The sequence below is a fragment of the Myxocyprinus asiaticus genome, chromosome 4, assembly GCF_019703515.2.
Source record: "Myxocyprinus asiaticus isolate MX2 ecotype Aquarium Trade chromosome 4, UBuf_Myxa_2, whole genome shotgun sequence".
NCBI classification, from domain to species: domain Eukaryota; kingdom Metazoa; phylum Chordata; class Actinopteri; order Cypriniformes; family Catostomidae; genus Myxocyprinus; species Myxocyprinus asiaticus.
The window spans coordinates 2,722,272-2,742,042 of record NC_059347.1 but is presented as its reverse complement, the minus strand read 5'-3'; the positions used below and the strand labels follow the sequence as shown (position 1 = coordinate 2,742,042).

The 19,771-nt window shown below is 34.4% G+C and overlaps 1 protein-coding gene across 1 annotated transcript in view; it reads right to left on the bottom strand.

Moving 5' to 3' along the window:
* Positions 1 to 19,771, bottom strand: part of LOC127435620 (BMP/retinoic acid-inducible neural-specific protein 1-like) — a 227,397-nt gene that overhangs the window by 58,210 nt on the left and 149,416 nt on the right. Inside the window, exon 4 of the mRNA XM_051689218.1 lies at positions 13,828 to 13,997. Coding sequence (XP_051545178.1) covers positions 13,828 to 13,997 — 170 coding nt within the window. The remainder of the gene's footprint in view (positions 1 to 13,827; positions 13,998 to 19,771) is intronic.

Sequence of the window (19,771 nt, the reverse complement as noted above, 5' to 3'; positions counted from 1 at the left end):
CTGTCTGATGAATATTACACACACACACAAAAAAAAAAAAAAAAACTGGCAAGAGCTCCTGAAATCAGCAGTGTCAATGTGATGAACTGATTTTCCAAAGTCATACACGGGTGTGTTGCAACCCACTCTGTGAAGTGCTGTCAAAATCTGTGCATTATTTTATTTATATATTTATCTATTTATTCATTAAATTTTTTTATATAAGAATTCATTTATGTTGTTTTAAAACAGTTGGATTCTGCATTAATATCTTTAACAAACTTCTTGACAAAAAATGTGAAGGGTATATATATATATATATATATATATATATATATATATATATATATATCAATGTTAACAAAGCTAAAATGATCATGATGATAATTAAATGATTTGAATAAAAACGTACTGTTTATGCAAATGTTACAAGAAAAAAAATACTACAAAACTTTAGCAATGCATTATGTTTTTAGAAGAAAGAAAAATGTAAAAGGAATTTTTTTTAAATAATCTAGTAAAAGTAGCCTATGGGATTATGAAATACAAGAGTTGAAATAGCTGAACACCCGTAAACTGAACCGCTTTACTAACAGCTAAAAGGAATGTTCTGGGTTCAATCTAAGTTAAGCTCAATCGACAGCATTTGTGGCATAATATTGATTATCACAAATTTATTTTCTTTAAAAAAAAAAAAAAAAAGCAAAAATCTGTGTTCCAGTGAGTCACTGTAACGTTCTGCTGGTGCTGGCAACGATGAAGACGATGATGAAGTGTAGAGAACCCAAGTGCAGTTTATTTAACAATCGTGAAAATCCAAAAACCCTAACCATAAACATGATCTAACAAAAACACAAACTTGACATAAACTTGACTCGGCCTGACTTAAACATAACATGACTTAGTATAACAAAGTTACATACACATTCACATTCAGTACTTGACAAGTGACAATGGAAAACACGAGGGCTTAAATACAAGACATGGGAGAACAAGACAAACAAGTTAACCAATGAACAAACAGAACTCTAACAATAAACCAATGAAAACAAGACACATGAACATGGAGGGGAAACATGAAATCACATGACAAGGGATCACATGACATGAAACAGGAACTAAACTTTTCAAAATAAAAGTCTAAGCAAAACACAGGGAATACGTGACAGTCACTTACAATGGAAGTCAATGGGGCCAATTTTTAGAGGGTTTAAAGGCAGAAATGTGAAGTTTATAATTTTATAAAAGCACTTACATTAATTCATCTGTTAAAACATGGATTATTTGAGCAGTAAAATTGTTTAAATGGTCATTTTTACAGTAATTTTAAGGTTTTAGGGTTTGTTGACATTACATCGTCATGGCAACAAAGTTGTAAAATTGGCTGTAACTTTCCACAGATGTGGTTAGTAAGTGATTTTGTGACAGTAAAATCATGTTAACACACATAATGTTTATGTCTTGTGTCTATACTTTTGAAACAGTGAGTATTTTAATGTTTACAGATTGACCCCATTGACTTCTATTGTAAGTGTCTTACTGGAACAGTGAAAAGGAGGGACGAGTCAAAATTACTTTTTGTGGTAATCAACATTATGCCACTGAACCCGGAATATTCCTTTAATTACCTCACTGAAACACATCATAGATACTGTAGGATATTTATCAGCTACATCTACAACTAAACAACTGTAATATTTCAACTTACATCTGCACAGATAATGAAGGAATACACAAGTGAACTTGAACAAAGTTATGCTCTAGTCAGAATGCAAAAATATGTGCAACATGCAATGAAACATCCTAAACTGACTAAAACACAGAAAATTAATAACAGTCCCTAAAGCAATTCACAACACTGTAACTTCTAAAAAGCGAATCATATTATAAATTCACACTTTAGCATTCTCTTTAATAGCTAGCATTACACCCAGAGAGCAAAATTATTTTGGCCCAAATTTGGCTGCATTCCACCTGTGAGTTTGGCCCACATACTGCATGGAATTACGGTCCAACGTTGGCCCAAAAGCCACTTACAGAATGTAAGCCGTATCCACCCCAGAAAGAGGCCAAAACTCAGCCACACTTATCCTGTCCCCCCAGCATGTAGCTGTAATTGGACCACAACTGTGCCAGAATCCTAAGACATGAGGAGTTTAGGTTTTCAATTTGTATATGCTCTATATGTTATGACTTAAATCTAAATCTTATGTTCATAAAAACGTTTAAATAGTCACACTTTTTTGAAACATGACTATTTGGTTAATGAATATTTTTTCATTTTAGTCAGTCTAAAATGGACTAAAATTGAATATGACATGAATACATCTTGACTAAATATAAAGGACATTTTGACAATGATTTTGACATCAAAATAAAAAAAATAAAAATAAAAAAACTTGTGATTGATAAGTTGCCTTTGTTACCTACAGTGTTTTATATCATACATTCAAATGATCTGTGATTGGTCACTTTACATGTCAGACGGTCTCTCCCTGTCTAAGTAGGTGGTTCCTGATCAGAAGAATAATGAGTGTAATGTGTGTAATGGCTGTAAGTATCCCAGCAGAACATCTACAATGTCACACAGTTTATGACACCAGAGGCCTTCAAAACTCTGTCTTGTTTCACGTTTTGTATGAAACTGGCTTCAAAACCATAAGAACTTAAGAACAAATAAAGTGGAGAACTCTAATGGCCTTTTCCTCATAGATTTTCCTTTTCATCGATTTATGATTGTGCAGCCAAATGTGGATTATTAAAATAATATCACTCTGTATTCTCTGGATTAATGCATTATTGAGACAAACCCGTCTGTCAAAGGTCTCAAACCCATCTAATCAGCTTAAGAGACCCAATTTCAGTCATAACTCAATTTTGACAAAACATGTAGTTACTGTGTTTTGCCTTTGCATGGCAGAATAAGTATAAGCAACAGTATGCTAAAATTGATGCTCGTCTTGCTTTATAAAATCACGTTAAATGTGATTCTACAATTAATTCATCATGAGTGTTCAGAAAACAAGTCGATTTTTCTTTGATTGCCTCTTTAATTAATGTTTGGCCTAGAAGAGTCAAGATTGAGTTCATCTGTTTATCAAAGACCCAATTAAAAATGTGGATGTTCTTTTTGTGTTCTCTCAGTTGTATGTTCTCATCTTTACACAGCCAGTAGAGCTTCAACTACATCAGCTTTGACCTAAATAAAATATACGTGCTCTAAAACAAACAAGTACATTTAAATAAATATCCTCTTTTACACACAGACACTGTGAGACCTCATTTGCAATGACACTGCAGCTGACCTTTGCCCTTTAGTGTCTGCGTAAAACATCAGAAATCACTGTTTGTCCGTTCCTATTACAATAACATTCTATGCATGAGAAATCACACTATATTTTACACTTAAAGGGACAGTTTACCCAAAAGCTCAAATTTCTGTCACCATTTTCTAGCCTTTATGTTGTTCCGAACCCGTATGATTTATTTATTTATTTATTTTTAACACAAAAGAAGATGTTTAGCAGAATGTTTATGCTTACAAGGAATGTAAATAGTGAGGCTGTCAAGCTCCAATAAGCACCAACAGTTATCATAAAAGTAGTCCACATGACTTGTACACTATGTTTCAAGTCTTCAGAAGTCGTACGATATCTTTGTGTGTGGAACAGACTGAAATGAAAATCTTGCAATCCACCATAGCTCCCATATCTCACATGTGCTTGCACATAAACTTTTGCAGTCGAGTTTGAATATGTAAATGCCATTGGTTCTTGTGCATCTTTTAACCAATCATGATGTGACAAGTTTGAATACAGTATGTGCAATTGAGACATTTATGAGCTGAAGCAAAAATGAAGATTTAGCAAAGAAAGAAAAACATTTTGATTTGTTCCTTTAACAAAACCATAAGGACTACATTTATGATTATTTTATTATACTTTTAGAGTGTTTTATGTCATTTGTCAAACTCAACAGTGTCAGTCCCTATTCACTTTCAGTGTATAGAAAAAAACACCTTAGGAATTCTTCAAAACATTCTTGTTTTCCACAAAGGAAAGAATGGTAACACTTTACGTTAATGTTTCCTTTTGTTGGGGCCTGAGTAGCTCAGCGAGTATTGACGCTGACTACCACCCCTGGAGTCGCGAGTTCGAGTGACTCCAGCCAGGTCTCCTAAGCAACTAAATTGGTCCATTGCTTGGGAGGGTAGAGTCACATGGGTTAACCTCCTCGTGGTCACGATTAGGGGTTCTCGCTCTCATTGGGGCGTGTGGTAATTTATGCGTGGATCGCGGAGAGTAGCATGAGCCTCCACATGCTTTGAGTCTCCATGGTGTCATGCACAAAGAGCCACGTGATAATAGGCGCAGACTGATGGTCTCAGAAGCAGAGGCAACTGAGACTTGTCCTCCGCCACCTAGATTGAGGTGAGTAACCGCGCCAACACGAGGACCTACTAATGTAGCGGGAATTGGGCATTCCATATTGGGAGAATATTACATTTTGTTAAGGGTTTATAAAGGGATTCATAAATGAGTAATTTAAAATGCATTATAAATCAATGTTATGGTGTAAAACATCATGAGTAAATAATTACAAATAATTACTTGCCAAATAGTGAGACATTTTAGCTTGTTTTACAATGCCTAATGAATATGCTTCCTTAAAAAAAAAAAAAAAAAAAAAAAAAAAAAAAAAACATAAAATGCCCAAATTCACGAGTTGTCACATTCCATAAATGCTTCACAGGTATCCACTGCACTTTATGTATAGTATATGTGTGTGGATTTATGACTGTTATTAAGCATTTATAACATGTGAGATAAAGTGACACTATTTGGCAGCCATTATTAATTTAATCCAAGAGTGAAAGTGTCCAATAACAAGATGTTTACTGAGATTAAGCGAGTAGCATTCTGCCTGGTCATGTTATTTTAAAATGGCAGCCCCCTTGAGGGCGCCCCTCCCCCATGTAGAATAAAACAGCTTTTATAAGATTACTGAAATAACTAGAGTGAGTGCTAATGAATTTATAGATATGTTTCAAAATTACAATTAATTTCTTTAGGAGTAAAACTTTTTTAATGTGGAAAAAAGACTGACTGCACCTTTAACGAAAGGATTGTAGGGTTACCAAAACGATATACCTCATACAGTTTGGAACAACATGAGGGAGAGTTAATGATGACAGAATTTTCATTTTTGAGTGAACTATTCCTTTAAAATTCCTGTATGATCCCTGTCACACAAATCTCTTGACATGAAAAGGACATAATCTTTTGAATCCAAAGCTACAGGACACACACACAAACACGCATGATCAACTGGATTAAAGCACAGATTATCAGAGCATAAAACTAAATCAAAGCCCCCATGTCCAATGAAGACATAGATTTTTGGGATTAGAAACAAATGTTGAAAAGCCGCATGATGCTCAATCCAGCACGCACAGAATCAACACACACACACACATGCATGTAAATATCTACTGTGAACAACGGGAAAACTGATTTTACCTGATGCACGTGTGATAGGTGTACTAAACGTGCATTTATTCGACTGTGTTTGTGTTTTTGTAGTTTGTGCATTTATCATGTATTCACTTTAATATCTTCAGAAACACAATTGTTGTGATTATTTTGTGTTACAGGAAGATTAGCGGCTCTTGTAGGAAACTGGATCTGGAGAGAGCTGTGATGAAGCAGAGCATCAAGGGACAGTTTCTTCTTATGCCTGTCACCTGCCAGCCCCGTAATGAAGGTCTATTTTGAGCTGTTGAAAGTGAAGAGTGGTGAACCTGAGCTACTAAAGAGCACAATGATGTCTTCATATATTTTTGAATTTTTTGGTGTACAGCCAGCTCAAACGGGAGGCAGAACTAATTTTCATGGCCCTATTCGTCACCATTAGATTTGGTAATGTATTTTATGTGAAATAATAATAATAATAATAATAATAATAATTTATGCTTCTATTTTTAGAATTAAAAAATCTAGAAATTGTCTTTAACAATTAGTCTTTCTCCTCATGCTCACACAAAAGGGTGAGTTACCCTAAAATCAGTATCAGTGCAAGAAACATTAGCACATGTTTATCTTGCATTGTTATCACTAGGTTGTCATCAGAACACAGTACTGTGTACTACACACTGCATGCACAAACTTAAACTAGCACGCTTGCAGGCTGCCAACCACAGCTCCTCTGTATAATGACACATCGTATTAAACCTCTGCAGGTCAAGAGACGTCTGTCCACTTTAACAGCACCTGCTCTGTCAGTGTGGCTCTGGCTGGCAGCTGAAATGGGATCTTGGCCAACCAATAGATTTGAAATGCCTCTGCAACACACGCTACATCATCACAAATTTGCATATGGAGTTTAAGACTAAATCAGCTGAAAGCTATTCAGAGAAGACAGGTTGCCCTTGAGGGGCACTAACACACGCCTCCATCCCGAATAATCAATCTGTGTTCTGTCACCCAAAACACCCAATTGTAAAAGTGCAAATGCTCAGCTGACTATCTTTTATTGTAAAATGATATCGGACAGGAATAAAGCCTTGCAACACTTGGCAGAATAATTTGTGTCATCTTCCTCTGCAGGATATGAAGCGTATACTTTATATTTCTTATTATGTTACTTTCAGCTTTTCTTGAGTAGCCAAACAAAAGCAGGATGGAAATGTGCAGATATTAACTGCAAACATGAAATTCAATCTGATATGGTAGAAAAACACAACAGTCCATTTTTCACTGTGTACAATTCACACGTTCACATGTTAATGCATATCGACAGATGCAATTTGCATTATGCATTAAGAACGGTAGCTGCTAAGTATAAAAAGTGCAAGATGTAAAATAAGAACACACAGTATTGCATTTCATCTAGTAACATATTGTACAAAGTATATAATATATATACCTGTAACGCACACAAACACGCATGCCCATAAAGTATAAAAGTATACTAATATGTAATGTAACAACCTGTCTCATTATTATTAATTAATATTCATATGTATTTTTATGTAACATTTACACTTTGGATAGACACTGAAATGTACAATATGGATGTATTGACAGCTCTAGAAATTTTAAATATTTAAAAATACTTTACAATATATATATATATATATATATATATATATATATATATATATATATATATATATATATATATATTAAAAATGTTATAGACATTTTAAATTCCCTGACCCAATATATATATATATATATATATATATATATATATATATATATATATATACACACACACACACACACACACACACACATACAATACTGTGCAAAAGTTTTAGGCACTTGTGAAAAATGTTTTCATTTACCACTTAATGTCATACAAAGTCCAGTAAACATAAAAAAGCTAAATCAATATTCGATGTGACCACCTTTGCCTTTAAAACAGCACCAATTCTTCTAGGTACACCTGGACACAGTTTTTCTTGGTTGTTGGCAGATGGGATGTTCCAAGCTTCTTGAAGAATTCTTCACAGTTCTTCTATCTATTTAGGCTGTCTCAATTGCTTCTGTCACTTTATGTAATCTCAGACAGACACAATGTTCAGTGGGGGGCTTTGTGGGGGCCATGACATCTGTTGCAGGGCTCCCTGTTCTTCTATTTTAATCTTTTCTATTTTCAAAAGTAATGTTTGGGAGTCTAACATTTATATTTCCTATTGATACCCTAAAGCTGAAGAAATAAACAGCCATCTTAAGACAAATGTTTTTGTGAAACATCTTATGTGCCTAAGACTTTTGCACAGTACTGTATATATATATAAATATATAAAATGGGTCAGGGAATCTAAAACGTCTATAAAATTATTATTTTTTTTAAATCACTATTCATGGATTCAGTTAGGATTCATAAACATTTATAAGTCTGTAAGTTGTTAATAAATACTGTAAAATGAATTACATTATAGATGTCATCAATTCCTCAATATTGTACATTTTAGAGTTTAGGCATTTTTGTGTTGTGCTTTACGTAAGAATACATACCAATATATACTGTATATGAGACAATATATAGTTTATAAAGTATATTTATGTAGTATTATAATAACATATTGTATTTGCATTCTTTTATTTCATTTTTGGGGCCTTTTGTCTGTTTATTCATAAAGGTGAGGAGATGAGGAGGAGAATTACAGGGGTTGGTAAATGCCACATGCCAGATTTGAGCTTGGGATGCCCGTGCAAACATTCATGTGTTTTACTTGTCCGGATCACTGCCATGACATCTAAATTGTGACACTTGCGATAAATATTAATCTATTGACTGACTGCATGAAAGAAAAGCACAAACACTCACAGCCATTAAATACAAATCTGTAAAAAACAAAAATGAAAAGCTCAGATTGCCATGCCATGAGGGATGTATTCTGTCCCTGAGCTCTGCCGGTCTTCGTGTCTAATGGGATCTTTATGTTTGATGAGGTCTGTATGTTGTGCATTTGCTTCATTTCAGTGCTGGAATGTTTTAAATAAGTTCTGTTTCAGTCAAATCTACAGATCTACAGACTTCAAATCTGCTTCATGTGAATCCATACTAGATTCCAACTGCAAATATGCAGGATAAGATACTGTATGATAGATATGTAAAAGATGAAGTTCTGGAGACATCAGCTCTTAGGTTCACTTCAAGGGCTGTTTTGTTTGGAATTTTTCTCATTTCCCACAATGGAATTAAAAGAACAGTTAACTCAAAATTTAAGTATCTGCATCATGCTGTTTCAAACCTGTATGACTCACTTTATTTTTGTTGGAACACTACAGGTGAACTTTTGAAGAATAATTCCATACAATGCGAGTGAATGGTGATGGACGCTCGATGGTCGAGCTCCAAAACGAACAATATAACCCTATAGAAAAATCATAACAGTAGTCCATATGACTCGTGCACTACATCCCAACTCTTTTGAGGTCATACAACATATACACTGCTGTTCAAAAGTTTTGAAACACTTGACTGAAATGTTTCTCATGATCTTAAAAATCTTTTGATCTGAAGGTGTATGCTTAAATGTTTGAAATTAGTTTTGTAGACAAAAATATAATTGTGCCACCATATTAATTTATTTCATTATAAAACTACAATATAATTTTTTAAAAAATAATAAAAAATGTTTCTGAAATTGATGACTTGGACCAAACAATAAAGAAAAGCAGCCAATAAGTGCCCAACATAGATGGCAACTCCTTCAATGCTGTTTAAAAAGCATCCCAGGGTGATACCTCAAGAAGTTGGTTGAGAAAATGTCAAGAGTACATGTCTGCAAATTCTAGGCAAAGGATGACTACTTTGAAGATGCTAAAATATAACACAGTTTTGATTTATTTTGGATTTTGTTTAGTCACAACATAATTCCTATAGTTCCATTTATGTTATTCCATAGTTTTGATGACTTTTGTATTATCCTTAAATGTGAAAAATAATAATAATAAAGAATGAGTAAGTGACCATAAACTTTTGACAGATAGTGTATGTTTGAGGACTTGCCTAAAATTGAAATGGTATTTGCTGAAAGTCTTCTCCGTTGCTCTCAGATCTAATTTGTGTTGACGTACATTCAAATGTAGCACATCAAGGTTGCACCAGGTTTGACATTAATGACATCAAATATAGTTAGTTCTCAAATGTCTCATGAATGATCGTCACTGATGTCAAACCTGGTGTGACAGGCACTTTAAGGACCAAATTTCAAACAAAGATTGTCGAAGACTCTACATGAATAACTTAAGCATCAGTGTGTTTGCTGCTCAAAGCTATCAAATGACTTTTTCACTTTACCTATTGTGTTCCACAAAAAAAAAAAAAAAAGAAATTCATACCGGTTTGGAACTTATCTTAAAGATTTTCCTCTGAAGAAGATTTATGGACTGAGACGGCTTGATTCCACAGAGAGATGTTAAAATATAAAGGCCGTTTTGGAAGGCTGCACAGCAGTGACAGGACGTCTTCTCTTTGATTAAATTGCACAGCGCTCTTCGGTTGTGCTCACACTACAGATATAGCAGAGCCACTGCTGCGAGGCCATTTTCAAACCATCTCGCTGTTCATTTGTCTGCTACAAGCCCCCAAATACACACTGAAGCGTCTGTGGCACGTCCCCCTGCGGCGGGCCGGGGTGAGAGAGACACACACGTCACAGATGTCATGCCTCCTGAGAATGAAACATGACATGAGGCTGTCACAATGGCTTTGTGTGTGTGTGTGTGTGTGTGTGTGGGCAGGTTTAAGTGGTTTACGAGGACTTTTTTTTAGGTTATAAACTGGTAATTACAAGGGTATTATGCTATAAATGTGGTTTATGAGGACATTTCTAGTGTCCCCATAATTTAAATTGCTCAAAAACATACTAAACGATGTTTTATTGAAAATGTAAAAATGCAGAAAGTTTCTGTGAGGGTTAGGTTTAGGGGTAGGGTTAGGGGATAGAATCTATAGTTTGTACAGTATAAAAATAATTATGTCTATGGAGAGTCCTCATAATGATAGCTGCACCAACATGTGTGTGTGTGTGTGTGTGTGTGTGCTGTATATTATTTAATATAATATCCATTATCTACTATGTAATATGCCTAATCAGGTAACACCTTATGATAACTTTTATAAATAAATCATTAACAAACATTATTTAGTGCTTAACAGATCATTAGTTAATGTATATTCAAAGAGTTAGAAATAAGAGATAATGTGCTTGTTAATGTTAGCTAATGAATTTAACTAACATTAACTAATGATCTGTTAAGTATTATGTAATGTATATGAAAATACTTACAAATGTCATTAAGCTTTCATTATATATGGCTTTGCAATTTTTAACATCTGTAAACTATTTTAAAAAGTTTTATATAATGACACACAGATAATCCGTTAAAGTACATTTGGAAGCTTACACATGTCATCAATTATTTATAAATCATGCACTCTTTTACATTCACAAATGTTTTCAGAAATTATTAGCATCACCACTTCAAATTTAACAAACCACCCCTTACACAAACTTTGTTACAGTAGCTCAAATCCAATGCTCATAATGTACTAAATAACCATTAGTAAACATTTATAAACATTTACAATGTATGAATAGTTTCAACTTTAGATTGGGTACTGCAGAAATATGAACAAATAATTAATACATTATTTGTAAAGATGTGTAAATATTAAAAGCATGCTTACATTAACAAACACACAGTAAATGTGTGGCATTAATGGCATTAATGTTAGTTAAATTCATTAGTAAACTTTAACAAGCACATTATCTAATACGTCTAATTTTCTGAATATACATTAACTAATGATATGTTAAGCATTATATGTCTGTAAATGATTTATCGATGTAAGTTCTTATAAAGTGTTAATAGTTAAGGTTAAGTTTAGTTATAAATAGCCATCCTTTAAAACCAGAGGGATGAATCTAACAGATCCTGACAAGAACTGCCCTGGTCATATTGCTAAAAATCTAAATAAATTGAGTGCAATTTGTTGCATAATTTTGATTATCACAAAAAATGGTTGATTTAAAACAGTTACAGTGAGCCACTTACAATGGAAGTGAATGAGGTCAATCCTTAAATGTTAAAATAGTTTCAAAAGTATAGCCACAAGATGTAAACAATGTACATGTTATCATGATTTTACTGTGATAAAATCACCTACTAACCTTATGTGTAAAATTATATCCACTTTTACATTTGGTTGTCATGACAACCTTACACCTGTTGTAATTTGGCAAAACGCTGTAACGCAGATACATCCCTCATTTTTTTCACACTAAAATCATGTTAAATTGTTTATTGTTTATGTATTGTGACTATACTTTTGATATTTGAATGTTTATGGACTGGCCCCATTCACTTCCATTGTGTCTTACTGTAACCACATTTTATTTATTTATTTATTTATAATAAACAAGGGACGAGACAATTTTTTTTTTTTTTTTTTTTTTTTTTTTGCTTTTTGGTGGTAATAAAAATTATGCCACAAATGCTGTTTATAAAGCTTAAACTGTTTTGAACCTGGAACATGCCTAAACATAGACTTTCTTTATATTTTTCTTTTTACAAAATATAATTTGATATTTATTTCTTTTGACAAGCCAGAAGGCTGTGTGTGTGTGTGTGTGTGTGTGTGTGTGTGTGTGTGTGATCTAAAAGGCTTTACAACTCATCTATATAGAACACTAATTAGCATGTACAGTCCCACAGACACTCGTTTACAACACTTAAATAAACAAACACACACACAAACAAACATGTGGCCGCTTCAATGTGCCAATAAGAACTGAGCGCCCAAACCACAGGATTTACAATGATTACACGCTGTAATTTCAACACACACATTCTGTGTATGTGTGTCTGTGTGTGTGAGAGAGAGAGAATGAGAGAGAGAGAGAGAGAGAGAGAGAGAGAGAGAGAGAGAGAGAGAGAGACTCAGCCTCTTCCTGAATGCAGGAGTCTGCCATGTGACATACAGACACACACACACCTTTCACTTTTTCGTTGCACAGTTGTCTAGGTATTATTTAGCATATGCATTAGGTATCATGCACTTGCAACTGAGGCAGCTTGATTGCACACTTTATACAATTTATTAATATTGGTTATTGCTAATTTGCAAATAAACTATTGTTCATTGTTAGTTCATGATAGTTCATAATATTTAACTAATGCTAATATACAACGTTTAATGTAGAAAACATTTATTGGCATATGCAGAAATTAACATTGATCAGGAATAATAAATCCAGCAAAAGTATTGTGCATTGTCAGTGTTAAGTATCACATTGACAACCTTAACCCTTAAATGCATGGGGGTTTTCTAACATTATTAGTGTTAATGTCCTGGCATGAACTGTATATCATGGTACAAATGGATCAACAAGATCCCCAGATGTGCATCATTTTAAAAGAGAGACAATCAGAAAATAATAGAATACTGTATTATAATTTTTTTTTAAAAAAATTAGAAAATGAGAATCATGACTACCATGCTGAATTTTATGAGATGCAGCTGTCAGTCAAAAGCATATTGAGTTACACGTAACACATAAGCTACACATATGTATTTTCTCAGGCACTTATTGAATCTAAATAGAGGTACAACTTACATAATTTAAGAAGTACACACAAATGACAATAGCCATATCATCCTATTCATGTGTTAAACTTGCTATAGTTTACTTCCATGTTGCTTCTTAAACAAATAGCATGTGTAAAGTGTATGAATATAGTACTCATTTGTATTATACAAATAAATAGATAATATATTGCAACACTATTACATATAGTATTTCGGGTCACTAAAGTTGATGTAAAGTGTTACCGAATTGTTTTTAGTTGAAAAAAGGTGCATTCTTCATATTATTGCATTTTAGGTGCATTTTACATTCCTGAAACATCATCAGACACTCAAACACACAAAAGTAGCACGCACTGATATAATATACAGTACGGAAATTAATTTTAGAGCTGGTCGTGCTGGTCCAGAACAAGCCAAGCACATCAGCGTGAGCATTATTCTGTCCTGTCAGTTTTTTGTAAGTCTGTGTGTGCATTTAAGTGCTGCGTTTGCTCTTCTCCTCTCCTCCTGACTCAGCAGCTATTGTCAGTTCTGTTTAATTTTGTTATGCTTGACTTCCTGCTACCTCGAGCCCCGACCACCAGAAGATCTTCAGTGAGCCGTCAACTCCAAAAACAAACAGCTCCGCAGACAGATGGATGGTGGGCGAGGAGGAAGTAGGACGGGGAAGTTACTGTCTTTCCTTATTTATTAATTGATTTATTTCTGTCTGTCTGTCTGTCTGTCTGTCTGTCTTACCTTGATGGCATTGCTGGAGATCTGGATCTCGTGGAGTTTGCGCATGGTGCCATCGCGGTCGATGAAGTACGATGAGGCGAGCTGGTGCAGAGCCTCGACTCCTTGGGTGGCGTTCACCATCTTCCGGTCCAGCTTGTTCTTGGCCATGTACATGGTGAGTGCTTCCTCACCTAATGGCACAGAGCAATATGGTCAGTTAACACAAGACTTCACATCCTGTGTTGTGTTTCTGATTCCAAGAGCTGCATTCTAAAATGCCCAAACGCTTTTAAAAGAGACAAGTCACCCATGAATGAAAACACTCATGTCGTTTCAAACCCATTGCTGAATGTTTAGCCCTATGGAGTTATACGATGTATGTATACAATACTCTCTACTGTAGCTCTCAAATTTCATTCCATTCAAATATGTCAAGATGCGCTGCGCCAGGTTTGCTGCCAATGATGTGAAACGTCATTGGTTCCTGTATTGGCATTGAAATGAAAAACCATGCGGAGAATATGCGTCTTACAGTCCTGTGATTTATTGAATACTATTCTATGAATTATTCCACTGGTCAACACTCTGCATCTCTCATTTCTCTCCCCAAATCCTCACTCACGTCTCACTTTCTCATTCTGTTTTTGAGGGGGCACTTTAAAAAGTCCTTTATTGTGGGAATGTTTCAATCATAGAGAAATGCAATAGACAGTGTTTCTCGAGTGGTGGGTCTGTTCGGATGGGGTCAAGGACAGCAGGGAAAGAACAATGCCAGGGTTCTCCCTCCATTGCCACATTTCCAGCAGCTTTGTACGTGCTGAATATGCTCATTTGAAACCTGGTATTTGTACAGTGCGATTGGCAGAGATGTTCAGAGTCTTTCATCTGAAGTCCGATTCAAGTCTTGAGTCTTGAGTCACGAGTCCAAGTTGAGTCTCAAGTCACTAAACGTTACATACTGTATATATATATATATATTAATACTCTACTTAAAAATTATAACTGTATGATCTTTGAAAAATCTGGGATACTCCTAGGATTCTACCTGAACTTGTAAAATGTAATTTTATTTATTTCCTTTTATTTTATGATTTCACAGACTTAACTTATCCTGTACTGTTTTTTTTTTTTTTTTTTTTTTTTTTTTGGTAATAAAGGTGTTGCAGTTTCTCTCACGGTCAGTTCAACAAGGCTCAGAAGGTGCACACAAGCAATGCAATACGACATATGTAATGCAATGCAATGTAATGTGATATCATTAGGTATAATTCTGACAAAAACTTGCCAGCTGTTTTAAGTCCACAAAAAACTGTACACGTGCTGACTGTAAGATACTAAACTACAGGACAAATCTCTTCTCGCTCTCTCTCTCTCTCTCTCTCTCTCTCTCTCTCACACACACACACACACACACACACACAGACAGACACAGACAGAGAGCGAGAGAGAGAGAGAGAAGGGATGGGGGGAGGCGGCGTATATATTCTACGAAAACATTGATAAAAATGCTAGGTTTAAATTGACGCAACCTCTGGTTGGTGATCCTAATGAGCTATGTAGCTACACTACCCAATGTTTGCGACAGTACAATATTAGCTAGCTTTGTGTGTTAATTATTGTGACTAAACTTTGAGAATGTGTTCTTCCTGAAGCTTCTGCTTCTGAGAGTACAACAAAGTGTGAGCACAAATGGCACGGTGGGTGCTGCTATGTTTCATGTGACTCTTATCACATTTCGGGGTTATGCAAAAAAATATAATTGAATTTTATGATAAGGGTATCGATCATGGCACACAGTGAAATGTGACACAGATGTAATAAAACCATCTAAATAAATCATAAATTCTTCCTTTAAAATATGAATAGTTAAGGTTAAAAGACTGGAGTCGTTTTTGAAATAATCATGAGTCCAGTGTGTCGAGTCAAGTCAAGTCTGAAGTCATTTTAGTTTGAGTATGGAGTCAAGTCTGAAATCTGTTAAAAAAAACTGACTTCCCTCGATATCGCGCAGCAGAACACAAAACTGATGTGACCCATTTCAACCCTAGTGAGAATCTCCTAGTTTAAAGCACAATGATGTCAAACCTCTCAAACAATTAACAGCCCCAACATGCAACACAGCACTGAGGAACAGAGGCAACACTGTGCATTTGCCAGTTTATATAGAGAGAGAGTACATATCTATATATACAGGGTTGGGAAGGTTACTTTAAAACGTTTTACAGAATATATGCTTTAAAATGTAATTTGTAATGTATTCTGTTAGATTACTCAATAATCTAAGTAATGTAATCTAAATACTTTGGATTACTTCTTTAGCACTGGCTGATTCTTTCAGTTTTGACTATAAACAAGTAAATAAAGTAAGAAAATACACTTCTCTGTAAAAATACATTCTCAGAAAAAATCTTATGGAGTTTTGCTACTCAAGTCAATTTATCTTGTTTTAAGGTTTTTTAGGTTTAAATTCTTATAAAGTATTTAATGTTTACAGTACATCTTTGCCCTGATATCAAAGGTCTAACTAGAGAAAAAAAGTTATGCTCTAATGTGAATTTTCTTCATAGAATTCATTATAAATATTATTGTGCCTGGTCACAGACACATGTAAAGGCAAGAAATAGCGTTTTAGCATAGCATAAAGCTAAATGTTCACGGCAATTTACACAAGGTTAATTATTTTTGCTGCTTCAAACTTCAAAACCCCACAGAGTGTACACAACGACATCCTTTTATGATTGTATGTGGATTCTGTTCATAGAATAAGGCAGAAAATATATGATTTGTAGCGTTCAATACAATGTTAAAGGATACATTGGTTTGCATTCCTTGTAAAAATACTATAACCACATAAAAAAACAAAAAAACATTGACAATGCATGTAATTGTGTATTTATTGGATTTATGTTTCATCTGTCAAAGCCTTTCTAACGTTTTTGTTGTTGTTGTTGTTGTTGTTAAGCTGTAGAAACACAATGTAACTACTTTATTAAGCTCCCAAGGGAAAGTTCCTCAATGTCGTCATATCCACCTTTTCACCCACAAAAAAAAAAAAAAAAGTGCTCGTATAAAATGAAACAAATAACAAATAGTGCTTCACTGCTGTTCAAAAGCTCCTTGGATCGCATCATTTATATGTATAAATGTTTTCCATCTGAAAGGACTAAATACTAAATGAAACAAATGACAATAAAATGCAAAATAATCTCTTCAGTAATCAAAATACTTTTTAAATGTAACTGTATTCTAATTACCAATTATTTAAATTGTAACTGCAATGGAATACAGTTACTAATATGTTGTATTTTAAATATGTAATCCCGTTACATGCATTCCATTACTCCCAACTCTGTATAATATATATATATATATATATATATATATATATATATATATATATATATATCATTTACATTTTTCTTATTCTGTAAACAATAAAAAATGTCTGGTATGAAGGTACAATAGTGCCTAAATGATTTGCATGCACAGAGTAAGATTTGCGTAAATCAAATTGCAAGCGTAAAAATTAATTATTAATTATAATTTTGTAAAGGTGTAAATCACGTTGCAAGCGTAAGAAAAATATTAGCAATACTTCAAAGCTTTGCATAAGTGTAATTCATGTGTTGTAAATCTGTAATTTCTTATTAACACAAAGTAAATTTGGCGTGTATTCTTCTGACTTCCTCTTTTTCGCGCTAACACTTGCGGCACTGTTTTTGCGCCTAAACATGGCCAAAAACATTGAAAACCTGCAATCAGTGATATGCAAGCAAAGAAAGGGTGTCATGAACAGCAAAACAGATTGACCCTGTAGAATCAGTCTGTATGTGTAAAATAAACTACTGCAAACGTGTAAATGACTTGTGTTTGTGGCATAAATATTTTCCAGAAATAATCCGATATACACTGTTCTGTCTTTCCTTTGTTGCGCTCAAACTTTTGGCACAAATTTCTCACTGAAAAGAGTTTTGCCAGCGCCAGGGGGAAGGCGGGTCTACCTGCTTCTATTAACCAATCAAATAAGGTTTTTGTTTAACAGTTTACTCTGACCTGATTGGTTTAATAACCTGATTTACATGCAATTTTCCACATAAATTGAATTGGCAACTTGGATGGAAACATAGCTATAGACAATGCTTCTTTTTTCAAATCTAGCTTTATTTGCTATTATTGACGCAACCTTTATTAACTTCCTGTTAACCTGCATTGAGTTACTGCATTAACTATTGGCAAGATTTTAGAAAGACTGCATTACCAACAAAATTATCCTAAAACAATAACTACACAACTTTTGATAAAAATGTAATAATAGCCAGCATGGCCTAGTGACATTAGCTGAAAATAAAAGTTGATTTTGAGAGGGGAGCAACTTATTCCATTTTGATGATCATAATAACACAGGTAACGTGCATTTATACATAAACATCTTCAATTGTAAAATTGTGTTCATGTTGACGCAAAGATGTCTAGTAAACTTTCCCCAAACATGATGACAGGGATCGGTCGCTTAACCTGCTATCCAGCGGATGCAGTCATCGCTGATGTCTTTTGTCTAGTTGGGTTCAGGTTTGTGATGGACAGGCCCTGATCTAGCGGCTCTACCCACAGGCATGTTAATGTTATGAGCACATCCATGACTGTCCATTAACCTGCTAACATCAACCTTTCGATTATCATGACCTTTATATTAAGTTGTCTACTCTGTTCAGCCTCAACAAAAAATGTGTCTAAGAGAAAGAGGCGACAACAAGGTCACACAGCAAACCCTGACGCTAATGTGACTGACCTTTAAAGCAGCATTAATAAATCCAATTTCTTGTTAATCAAACGATTAATCAATGTAAGGACGCCTACAGCGAACAAAGAACAATGAACCTTAATGTGACCTAGAGCTGACATGAAATTACACGCTCTTGTCTGTCTGCAATAAAGCGGCTGGCATCCTCAGGCTGTGTTATTAAAACATGAGCGTCTGTATGGTGGACTTGCTCGGTTTGTAATCGCTGATATTATGAGGCACACTCTGATATTAGCTCTCTAATTTATACAGCGCTTTGATTTATCGTGGTGCTTTGGACTAGAACAGCCATATTGCTTATATTGATTTTCCATTCAGTTTTATGGTCATATCTTGTAGGTGAGGCAGGTCCAGTGTTTTTGTACTCATAGATTCCCTGTTATGCAGCTTTGAATGTAATGTAATTCCAGTTTAGTCACCATTTATTTTTTCTTTGGTTTGCAGTAAATTTGAAAATGACCAATAAATGCAGTAATGACTATAATGACCAGCACCACAATCACTGACCTGCACAACGCTTCAAAGTCAACAGTACATCAACATTTACTCTGTTTGTTTTGTATATACACGTTTTTTAGACTTATCGTGAACAATTCATCAGTACACCTTACAAAAACTTGAAAAATGCATACAGCAATTAAATAACTTCAATATATCACCAAGCTCCAAGTTTTTCTATGACCAAACTTTTTCACCACCTGTCATTTAGAGACTGGGAAGGACATGGAGGAAATTTATGTTTTGAAACAGCATTGCATTCTCACAAAATGTTTTGCATTCCAAGGCAAGTATTTTGGGCTCCAAAAAATTGTTTCGCAATACCTTTGTCCATCTTTTACAAAAAATTACCATGGTTTTACTACAGTAACCATATTTTAACCATGATATTGGCAGTAAAATCATAGTAGTAATGCAGGAAATCCAAAACTATTGTAATAAAAATCATAATCAGTCTGCCAACAAATTAATAATAATTATAATAAAATAATACATATATACAGTATATATATATATATATATATATATATATATATATATACACACTGTATATATACCGATCAGCCACAACATTAAAACAACCTGCCTAATATTGTGTAGGTCCCCCTCATGCCGCCAAAACACCGCCAACCTGCATCTCAGAATAGCATGCTTTTCTTCTCACCA